The sequence below is a fragment of the Cygnus olor genome, chromosome 2 (assembly GCF_009769625.2).
Source record: "Cygnus olor isolate bCygOlo1 chromosome 2, bCygOlo1.pri.v2, whole genome shotgun sequence".
Taxonomy (NCBI): Eukaryota; Metazoa; Chordata; class Aves; order Anseriformes; family Anatidae; genus Cygnus; species Cygnus olor.
In genome coordinates, this window is record NC_049170.1 from 70,191,919 (window position 1) to 70,203,571 (window position 11,653).

An 11,653-nucleotide genomic window follows, 5' to 3' on the forward strand; every position below is an offset into this window, starting at 1 on the left:
TCCTCTCCCCCCCCCCTCCCCCCCCTCCCTCCTCTCCCCCCCCCTCCCCCCCTCCCTCCTCTCCCCCCCTCCCCCTCCCCCCCCCTCCCTCCCCTCCCCCCCCCTCCCCCCTCCCTCCTCCTCCCCCCCCCTCCTCTCCCCCCCCTCCTCTCCCCCCCCTCCCCCCCTCCTGTCCTCCTCCTCCTCCTCCTCTCCTCTCCTCCCCTCCCCTCCCACCCCTCCTCTCCTCCCCCTCCCCCTCCCCACCACACATAGGCCACGCGCGCTAATTGCCGCGCATGCGCGCCGAGCACCGCCGCCCCCAAAGTAGAGCTAGCCCCCTCCCCCGGGGGAGCGACAAAAATCCCGGGCAGGCGGAAGGGGCAGAGCCGCGCACGCGCGGGGGCGGCGGGGCGACGTGTGCTAAGCCCGCGTGACCTTCCCGCTCCTCCCCGGCAGCGCCACGTCCGCTGCGGCGCGGCGCGGGGCGGGGCCGGATGGCGGAGGCCGCCATTTAGAGGGGAGGAGGGCGGGAGGCAGGCAGGCAGGCACGGAGGGAGGAAGGAAGGAAGGAAGGGTTGGTGGGTGGAAGGCGCTGCGCCGCAGGCAGCTGCCACCATGGGCAGCGCGAGGCGGCTCCTGCTGCTGCTCCTCCTCGTCCTGCCCGCCGCCATGCCGCCCGCCGGCGGCCGCGCAGGTAGGGGGGGGCTCGGCTGGGGCGGGCAGGGTGCGATCTGTTGGTGCGATCTGTTGGTGCGGGGTTTCGCCGGCGGCCCCTGGCTGCTGTATGGATTGGGGAAAAGGGAGGAGGGCAGCCGCCTCGCCGCGCGCTTCCGGAGGGCTCTGTGTCAGGCCTCCCCGCAGGGGGAAGCTTTCCTGTCCTGCTCTTGCCACATCATCAGCTCGTCTTCTCATCCCTTTGAAAAAAATCCTAAATGAGGGGTTGGGAGGATGTGGTAGTACAGCTGCTGGTGAAGGATATCCGTAACAGACATAGCCTAATCAGCTGCAAGGGTTTCAGTTAAAAATTTGTTATTTGCGAATTTACGCTCTATACAACTTCATCATACAAAATCACTGCACTTATATATCGCATGTGATTGAGCAAAAGTCTTTCAGTATGTCTTCTAAAGACACTCAAGTGGGGGTTTCTATTTCCATTTTCTAGCTCAGAGTGACAAGCCTCAAGTCCTTGGGCATACTTGTTTTGTTCAAGGATTTTTATTCCATGTGAACAGTTCTAAATATTTGTTTAACTTGTGTACTCAACTGGCTCTTTTAGGCTTGTGCAATTCAGTCATCCATTCATTTTTGTTCTTCTCATTTTTTGGGAAAAGCTAGCTTCATCAAACAAAACCTATAGTCATGTGTGTATTTGTGAAAAGTTTTTAGCCTAGCCTGCATGTGCTCTAAATACAAACAGTGTGAACTCTGTCCTGTGGCCACTCTTTCATTAATCCTCTATGCCTGGTGTTTGAATGAGACTCAGTGACATAAAAGTAGAGAAGGAGTGAACTCTCTGACTACTCATCTTGGAGCATTGCTCTGAAGCTTGCTGGTTTTGGAAGGAAAAAAACCTCCCCAAGTTAGTTTAGTCATAATAGGAACTCTAACTTTCATATTCATAATAACAAAAAATAAAATACCGCAATAATTTAAGGTAAACTGGTCGCTTTTGCTGCGCAAATGCTGAAATTTTGGTTATCCAGATGTAAAGTTTTCCATTTTGAATTTGCTGATATATAAATGAGCATTTCAAAGTAATTAAAGAATGAAAGGCTGAATAGTCAACATATTCAATCATTTGAATGTGAGTTTATTTGCAGCTGAAGCTTCAAAAGAGTTTGTCAAGACTTTAGGAAGTCAAGCAGTTTGAAAATCATACTGCATTGTCAGTTTTCTGTTGGTTAATGAGGTACTGAAAAGCCTTTGCATCTTATTTCTGTATGTTCAGGTTTATTAGTTGCAGCTCAAGATGCTACAGAAGATGAGGAAGCTGTGGAAGATACTGTAGTTGAAGATGAAGATGATGAAGCTGAAGTTGAAGAAGATGAGCCTACAGACTTGGTAACTGTACATGAATGCTATAAGTAGGAATTGGAACAAAAGTGCTTGAAGCTATGTAGTTATATTCGAAAATGTTTGATAGCATTGATATTTCTAACAGGTTATTCTAAAGTCTCAAATTAAATTTGACCTGCTTGAAGTTTCAAAAGGATTTCTTTTCCTGAATTACCAGCCCAAGAAAGCCCATGGGGACTGCTAGGTTTCTAGAAACTACCAGAACTGCATTTGATGAAAGAACACCAAGTAAGATAATGAAATTCTCATAAAAGCATCTTGCAGTTCTTCTACAGCTTAATCTGCATCTTGCTAAGCTCAGAAGGGCATCAGGGTGTTGGACTACTTCATTCTGGCTTTCTTGGTGTTGATTTTTGAGAGGCCACAATCTTTGTAGTGTACATCTGTCCTGTGCTTCTTAGTTGAGTTTTATATTAATACTGAAAACTCTGCTTTGCAGTCAGTTTTCACTTTATGCACTCCTAGGTCCTGAGGCTTGCTGTAGGGTACGTGTTACAGCAGTGGCCACGCTGTTTTGGGTTACTTGCTTCAGCTTGTGTTCTGCTTGTAGCAGTACAGCACTAGTACAGTTCACTAGGCTCATAGTGAACTTGAGTTGATAAAAAGAACTTCTCAAATTTCTGACGTAAAATAAGAAAGTTTGGAGCATAAAATAGAATCATTAAGGTTGGAAAAGACCTCTAAGGTCATCTGGTCCATCTGTCACCCTACCACCAATGTCACCTGCTAAACTGTTTCTCTAAGCACCAACTCCCACTGTTGCTTGAACACACTCAGGAATAATGATGCTACCACCTCCCTGGGCAACCCGTTCCAATGCCTGACTACTCCTTCTGAGAAGGAATGTCTTCTAATTTCCAATCTAAACCTCCCCTGGCAGGACTAGAGGGAATGGCCTCGAGTTCTATCACTAGTTCTCTGTGAGAAGAGGCTGACCCCCAGCTCTCCACAGCTTCCTTTCAGGTAGCTGTAGAGAGCAATAAGGTCTTCCCTGAGCCTCCTCCATACTGAAGACGTAATTAGGATGAGAAGGCTTGCGTAGTATGAAAGACCTGGTACACTGTTCTGTGATTCTGTGAGATTTTAGTTGATGTTGGTGAGCTTGTGGTTGTCCAGGTTTGCTAAACGGTAGATGATGTGTTAGGTATTCAGTGCTGATAGTATTTAACCTTTCAAATGTAACTTTAATAGATAGTGTATGACTAAGCAAGGTTACAAAACAGTATACTTCTTAGGTAATGTAGGTAATAACTTAAATAGATAAGGTTATAAGGTTAGGTAATAACTAAAATAGAGTTTTACATTTAGAGTTGACTTCAAGATGCTAGGCCCAGTTCTGGTTCATGGCTTCCCTACCAAATGGCACGTGTACAACTGATCCAGTAGGCCGTGCCTTGTGCTGCTTCAGAGAGTTGTTTGAGCAGCAAAATCAAATGATAGAACTAACTGTAAACCAGTTGGTTCAGCAGACAGTGCAAGTTGGGGACAGCCTTGTTTTCATTTGGTGGAGGCAGTGCTGATCCCTTGATCGCTACCTTGATAATTTTTGAAAATAAGATGTTAAAGATTGTAATTGCCAAACTAAAAAGTGAATCACCACAACGGTGAGCTTGAATGAGTGAATTTGTATAATCATTTTGTTCCAAAAATGTAACTGTTTCCATGCAAACATAATGCTTCTCAAAACTGAATAAAAGCTTCTATAAGCACTCTGTATTGAAACAACTCTCATTTGCCTTGTGGTTGTCCGTTATTTTGGAGGTACTTGTCTTCTGAATAGGAATAGCTTAGATGTGATTATTTAATACTTAGATTCTGTTCTTTTCCATCTGACCCTAAACAGAAACCTTGCTGTTGCTTTCTGATCCAAAACCTTTCAATACAGCTAAATTGAGCTGAGTTTAGTTACTATGTCAGATTTAACAACTAGAAGGATAAATGCTGAAAATGATGCTAATTTAGAGGGAGAACACTGCTACCTCTGCAATGGTGGGAATTGGTACTAATGCTTGTCATATGTGTTGACACACTGATAACTGTTGCATAGGATTCTCATAAAACAAGCATGGTCTTTGCTTCACTGTTCATTATAGGATTTTTTTAAAAAGTCTCTTGTCTTAGACAGAAGAAAAAGAGGAAGAAGACTTGTCAGGAGAACCTAAAGCCTCACCTAGTGCTGATACAACCATATTATTTGTGAAAGGTGAAGGTAAGAGTACTGTGCTGATCTACTGTCTTTCTTACTGTTGCTCAGAGTATAGCAATGTGCGTGTTAAAACAGTGAGGCTTTTAGAAAAAACGCTGCGTCTGTTCTAGAGACTGCATTTAGAAACAGGGGCTAGGTATGCTGTACGAAGCTTCTAACAGTTAACTACTTCTGTTTTAGATTTTCCAGCAAACAACATTGTAAAATTCTTGGTAGGCTTCACCAATAAAGGTACAGAAGACTTCATTGTCGAGTCTCTTGATGCTTCTTTCCGGTACCCTCAAGACTACCAGTTTTATATCCAGAACTTCACAGCTCTCCCTCTGAATACAGTAGTTCCACCACAGAGACAAGCCACGTTTGAGTACTCTTTCATCCCTGCTGAGCCTATGGGTGGTCGTCCTTTTGGACTAGTTATCAATCTCAACTACAGAGATGTAAACGTAAGTCTGATGTTGTAATTCATTTCAATCTGTTTCATTGATGTGGAAATGTCAGGAAGGAATTGCGTAGTCAAGTTACTATTTCTTCAGACACTGCCTCTGAGATCTTTAAGCAAATCACTATATGCATAAGCGCAGTAAGAGATTGCCTGCATGTTTCACAATTGTCCCTTGTGTATGTTACACTTGGAGTTTACATTAGCAATGGAATCTGTAATGTCATTGAATTGAATAGTAGTAGCATATACTAACTTGAAAAAAACCTTCCAGAAAACTTCTTAATTTCACTGTATTCAGTTTGGGCTTTAACAAACTTAGCAGCCTGAATCCCATCTGTAAACTTGATATTGTGAGCAAATAATTGAAATGTTTTCAACCTGGGAGAAGACTATCCAAAACCATAAATGGGGATTAAAGTAGGGGACTTCTTCCTTTTAGTGCAGGCTGAAGGCTTCTGTGCCTTCGGTGTTCTAATTGTCTTAATAAGATCCCTTCATATGTAGTATCTCATGTTACAGGAAATAACATCTTCAAGGCTAGATACGACTTTCCTGCTAATATCTAAACTTTTATTTGTACTTGCACCAGAAAACTTGCAGTTTTATATGCTGAGTTAAAGTTGCATTATTTATAAATCAAGCCTTTTCTATGCAGAATTTACTTAAAGTTCCCACAAAATATTTTATAGGGCAACGTGTTTCAAGATGCTGTCTTCAATCAGACAGTTACAATTATTGAAAAAGAAGATGGACTGGATGGAGAAACGTAAGGAAGCTGGAGATTCAAATTTATTTGGTGCACTGGTAGAATGGGTTATTAACGGGGGCCAATGAGAATAGGTCTTGTACCTTTGTTTTATTGAGTTTTAGGTCTTGTATTTTGATGATGGTGTAGAAGGCATTGACTTCTGCAGCATTGGTAGACTGAAAATGTGAGCTTTCCTCCAAATTAAGATCTTCATTAACACTAGGTCAGTAGTCAGTAAACAGCTTATGCAGCTGCTTTGCTCAGAGGATTTAGCCTGGAATAGGACCTGCTGTTGTATAGCCATGTAGCAGTTCAAAGCTGTTAAGCTTTTCTTATACTACTGTGCCTTTTTCCTCTGAGTTAGATGCAGCAGGACCATAGTACTGGGCTGTGGGTCTTACTGTGTAGACTAGAATAACTTCCTTCTGCAGCATTCAATATAATCTAAGGTAATGTAAAGTGAAAGACGTCTTGAGTATGAAATAGAGGAACTCATGCTCATTCTTTGTTGCACTTCCCCTGTTGGTAGGAGACTTCTTTCAGGAGTGCTTTAAGGACAAGTTAGACCTGACACCTTATATGTTGCAAGCATATGGTGTGCCAGTATGCTCTTAGGATTCTAAAAGAAGTGGAACTTCAAAAGAACCCGTGAGTCTTCTTAAAAAAAAGGTCTTCAGAAATCCTTGAAGGCAATACTGAATACTTGGGTATTCCTGCCACAGGTAGAAACTGCCTGCTAAGCAAGCTTCCTTTTCTAAAAAAAAAAAAAAGTTCTACCTGAAGAAGTAGATACTGTAGGAATTTATATTTGCCAAAGAGAATAGCATCAGGACAAGTAATTGGTAATGTGAAAACATGCAATACTTTGGTAAAAGAGCATGTGAAGAATTCAAATTGTTAGTCAGAACCAGTTTGAGTTGGTGTTCTGTGAATGGGTAATTACTATAAAACAGATATTCAGTTAAGTCTCTCCTGCAGGACTCTAACTTTTCTGTTAAAAATCTGAGTTACATGATCTATTTGATGTTAAACTCTATCTCTAAAGTCTTGCGTGCTCCCCAAAATAACTTTAGGTTGTTTACCTCCTGCTAAGATATCAACAGGAATTTTAGGTGGAATTGTTCAAAAACAAAATGCATAGATTGAAAAAACAATTTAAAAATGATCTGTAGTGTTGATGGAATTTAACAGTGGAACACAAAGTAAGATTGTCTAAGGAAGGCATCTCAAAGCTCTGTAAGTAAATGAGTATCCTAGTGGTACTTGCAGCAATATAATAAGTGCATAAGATACTTTAAAGGCATTTGTAAGTGGTTAAAGCAATTAAAAACAAATCCTGTGGCCCAACATCCTGAAACATGGTGTTTCAAAAGGATTCTTGCAGGTACTAGGTTTCAGTAATTACTTAATTTCCCAACCTGTATGGGATTGTGAACAATGGAATATTTGAACAGTTAAACTCAGGGTTAGTTTCTGAAATCAGTCAGAATAATTAATATTTGTTAGCACTTAAATTTCAGATTTGATTTTTTTTCCCCCCACACCTACAAAAGGACTTGGAAAAGATCAAGCTGGCGTGTGGCCAAAGTAAGGTTTTAATTTCTATGCTGCTTCAAATTTCCTTAAACACTTAAGATTTTAGTTAATGGTTTCTTAATTTTTTTAAAGGATCTTCATGTACATGTTCCTTGCTGGACTTGGTCTACTTGTTATCGTTGGCCTACATCAGTTACTAGAATCTAGGAAGGTGAGTAGTGTATTTTGTCTATGTAGTTGGTAACACCCCCCTTACTGGTATGAGGGGTGAGGGGGAAAGCGATTCAGTAACCACTTGCAGTGTACAGTGGTACCAGTAGAGCTTCAGAAGATGTACTTTCAGATCTAAGACTATGAAGGTTACTGCGGAAAACTAGAGATGTCAAAAAATCAACATTGGAGATACTTAGGTTGATTGCCTAATGTTCTTTGCGTCTGTTCTCTACAACAACTGTGTCTGTTCACAACACTGGAATGGTTGAATTGGAAGCTTTGATATGTTCCAATCTCTGGATGTGTGCAGCTACTGATTCAAAACTTGCTGGACAAACTTCCCCATGCTGTCTGTTTGTATCTATTGTGTTAGATTAGACATAACTTTAAAAACAGCTGTCCAGCTGTTCTAAATTTTTAGTTCTAAATAGTAATTCCATCCTTTTGCCCATGGGAAACTGTTTTTTTCAAATTCTATTTTTGCAAGGTTGCATAAGAGTATTGTGCTAATCTGGGGAAGTGTAATGAAACCAGTCATCTAGTTTGGGTTATTGTCAGCCATTTTTTTTGCAGCAGGTATAGTGAACTTGCGAAGGTGTGCATGAAATCTTGCTATCTGTGTGAAATAAGTATTGCAAGGCCTTACAAGTATTAATGCTTAGCCTAGGTGAATAACTGCTAATGGGTAAAGACAGCTAAAGCGAAGTTACAAAGACAGCTTCATATATTGGCTGCTTCTTATATTGGCTTAACCTTAGGTTTGTCTCCTAGTGAAATAATTGCAATTTAAAGTATTATTGGTTATTTCTAATATTTATGCTATCAGAACTTTATGTGGAAGACAAATCTTTTTCTTGAATTTTCAGAGGAAAAGACCAGTACAGAAAGTAGAGATGGGAACATCAAATCAGAATGATGTTGATATGAGCTGGATTCCCCAAGAAACTTTAAATCAAATAAGTAAGTAGTCTGTGTGCCACAAACTGGAGTAGAACTAAACTTGGTTAATCAAATAGTAGTAACCAAACAAGTAGCTAATACTAATTTCCCAGAATACATCTGTTCTAGGGAATTAAAAAACTGTCTAAAGCACTGGCCTTAACGATTAGATTATCAGCCTGTTCCTGTGTAGAACAAACTTGACTTGTTGATACAGTAATGGCTATCAATGACTTTTATGCTTTGTTCTGTAGACTTTTTTTAACAGTATAAAATCTCTATCCAAAACCTGCCTCATAAAGGAGGCTTAAAAAGTTATCTAAAAGTTTCTGCAAGTTGGTTGGAAGTCTGCCTACAGACAAACAAGTATTAAGAGTGTTTTAACCAAAGACACATTAAGACCTGAAATTAATGTTCTTTACAAGTACAAAATGACTAAATTATTGGTGTGAAATGCCAACAGTAAACCTAATCTGGCTTCTTTAGAATATATGTTTGGATATTTCTAACTTCTCTTGCTGTTTCTTCTGTTCTTGCTTTCCCGTGACTTCAGTGCAAAGTAGAAGAGGTGAGGCAAACTCTGGTGATTTAAAGTGGAAGTTCTTAATGTACTATCCATGTGATAATGGGCATGGATAGAAATGTCTTCCTGCATGCAGTGATTGGCGATATGAGTAGTAAAAGATTACAAAGCAGATACATACAACCATCCAAACAGGAAAAAATGTGTATGTGTACATAAAATACTTTAACCAAAATACTACAAACATATTTATATCTAGTTTATTATTAAAATATTGCTGAAGTACTGTGGTCTCTACCAGTTCCCAGAACCCTTTATCTAAAATGCTGTGTACTACCTTAGTATAGTGTCAAGCTGTTGTTGAAGTGGTGGAGGACTGACTGGTCACAACTGATGGTTGAGTGTATCTTGTTTCAGTGAGAAACCTCAACTTGGGGTATAATAGTTAAATGGAGTTATCTTCCTTATCCCAGATGAACTCTTATCACCAATAGCATTGGCTGTCTGAGGTGATTTATCCTCACTTGAAACAAAGTGCATACTAGAACTTCTTTTACTTGAGAGACTCCCTATTTTGATGAAATGAGCAATCTTAGTCTGACAGCCGTATGCAGCTTAGAAGACCTGGAGGCTCTAGATCTGACACAAAGTTATGCCAGGAGTTGATGACTTAAGTACAGCTAAAGGGGAAAGGAACTAAAAGTTACTACAAAGGTATGAGGGCTTGTTTCACATCTGAAAATGACAGCTTTCTTGTACTGTGTTCTTGGAATATGCAGTGGAATGGTAGTATGAAAACCTAGACAAAGTTTGAAAGGCCTCAGTCTAGTAAGACTGAAGCACTGAATGATAAACTGTTCTGAAGAGCAAGGTGTCTTTCAAAGGTTTCAAATCCAGCCAGTGTTGTTCTGTCCTACCCCCCTGCTCTTTAAGGTAAATTAGGTATTCATCTCTTAAACGTCAGTTTTTTCTAGCCTTCAGGTATTAAGTTTTTCTTAATTGTGGTATTCTTTAGTTCTTGGTTAGGTTTCATTGGAACTCTACACTAGAATTCTTTGAGATATCTGGCCTTCAAGATCCTCAGAGGTTCCTTCCTGTTTTGTTGATGATACTTCAAACTGTACCAACTGAACAGCCATCATGCCATTAAGAGCATTGTTTGCCCATACTCTAAACAGTGAGACTGGAAGTTGATCAGTTTAAGAACTTGCATTTGTAAGCGGACACCTAGCAATCACCTCAGTGCTTTTTTTCTTCGTACAAAGTATTGTAGCTGCTCTATGATACTATGATGATTAAAGATGCTGCCTATGTAAGAACCATCATTGTGAAAGGACAATTATAGACCTGTCATAGATCAAAATGTAAGAACAGGCTTGTGGCATCCAGTGATAATACAGCTAAAGCTGGATGGCTTCCCCATGTGGGGTTATTATCTGCTTATGAAGTGGTAACTTCATAATCAATCAAGTGTGGATTCCTGGATAAGGGTGTTCTCTTCTGGACTGAAACACTTCTGCTGTTCAGCTGTATGAATTTGGGAATATTTCATGTAAGACAAAGCTGTCTAAAAGAGGGTCAATCATTCTTCAGGCAGGTAAACTAAAACCAGTAATGATAAATCCTTCATTAACTCTCTGGAAGGATATCTGAGCATGAAAGTTTTCTAAACAGCAGAGCATGTGGCTTCATCAGGAGATGCTGTAGGTTTTTGTTGTCCATTTTAGTAACTGGCAAATTGAATGGCCCTTACCTTAGAATTGCATGTTACAGAACAGGAATGTTATTTCTTATAGTCTGTTCAGGATGCCAATGGTTTAAAACAAGAAACCAGTAATGAGGTGTTTGAAGTGGTTTCTCTAGTAATGCATTGTATTAGAAGGGCAGTGTGGCTTGTTTGGGAGGGAGAAAAATGCATTCTTGTATAAGAACTAACATGAAATAGCTGTAGCAATTAACGCAGTTATCTTTTTTTCTTCTAGATAAAGCTTCACCAAGGAGGTTGCCCCGCAAGAGGGCACAAAAGAGATCAGTGGGCTCTGATGAGTAAATGTTAACTAGTACAACAGTTGAACGTTTACTAATCCTGCCTGTTCGGGATTTTTGGATTGGAGTAGTGCAAAGAATCTATATCACCATAAGGAAAATACTGCTAAACATTTGGACTGAACAGATTAACTGAATGGTGTTAATATTACTGAAAATGCACTTCTCTTTTTTGTCAAATAATTGTTGGGGTGGGTGGGGGAAGCCATTAAGACTTGTGCCTGTGTGTGTAAGCAGTTGGTCTTAACAGAATCATGTTACCTGAAATGTGCCTTTAGAATCCTTTTTAATGCTGGTTTGTCATCTGTATACTTCAAAGGGATTTTCCCCTCCCCCTAATCTGAATGTCTCATGACTTAATTTGTCTTGATTGTATCTTGTCTGTATCGGAATCCGTATGCATTTTTCTTCCCGGTAAGTAACTTTATTCTCTGCAGTGCACATACACTGAAGTTTATGTGCACAGTCCTATCTCAGCAGTGAGGCACTCATTGTCTGGATTTCTGCATTTGTTTAGCATTCTAAAGGCACAATTGGGTATAGCTGCTTGTAGTGGTAGATATCTTGCTGCTGTTTTGATCTGGGCATGCAGTGACCTGAAAACAAACTTATCTGCATAAATGTTAAGAGGGCTCTTACACAGCAGCAGAACTTGTGAAGCATGGAATTTGTGTGCTGAATTGGTATTAGTACATAAATTTTTTTATACCTGACTTGGTTAGTTATTGAGTTGTGCCAGCAGCTTAATTATTCTGACTATAGTGGTAGCTCTGCAGCGTTTACTCAAGAAATTGAGTAAGCCAGAACAACTTGTTCTTGGTTCTCTCAAGACTAGGTTGTTGTATGTATCAAAACACCCAGATTTCTCTCCAAGCTGTACCAAGGACTTCAACTTTATTCCATGCACAGGGAACTGACTTTGAAAAGCTGTTGGCTTCA

At 40.4% G+C, this 11,653-nt stretch overlaps 1 protein-coding gene across 2 annotated transcripts; it reads left to right on the forward strand.

Annotated features, from left to right (window-relative positions):
• Positions 1–442: 442 nt before the first annotated feature.
• SSR1 (signal sequence receptor subunit 1) lies at positions 443–11,427 on the forward strand. Of its 2 annotated transcripts, XM_040550161.1 has the most exons (9): positions 443–676; positions 1,928–2,046; positions 4,183–4,270; positions 4,448–4,710; positions 5,399–5,475; positions 7,126–7,204; positions 8,073–8,166; positions 8,699–8,713; positions 10,651–11,427. In XM_040550161.1, exons 1-9 carry the CDS (start codon positions 598–600, stop codon positions 10,716–10,718), a joined length of 882 nt encoding a protein of 293 aa, XP_040406095.1. In that variant the 5' UTR covers positions 443–597; the 3' UTR covers positions 10,719–11,427. The 2 variants fall into 2 exon arrangements, with proteins under 2 accessions (XP_040406095.1, XP_040406096.1); XM_040550162.1 differs by lacking the exon at positions 8,699–8,713 and having other exon boundaries at positions 444–676.
• The last annotated feature ends 226 nt before the right edge of the window (positions 11,428–11,653 follow it).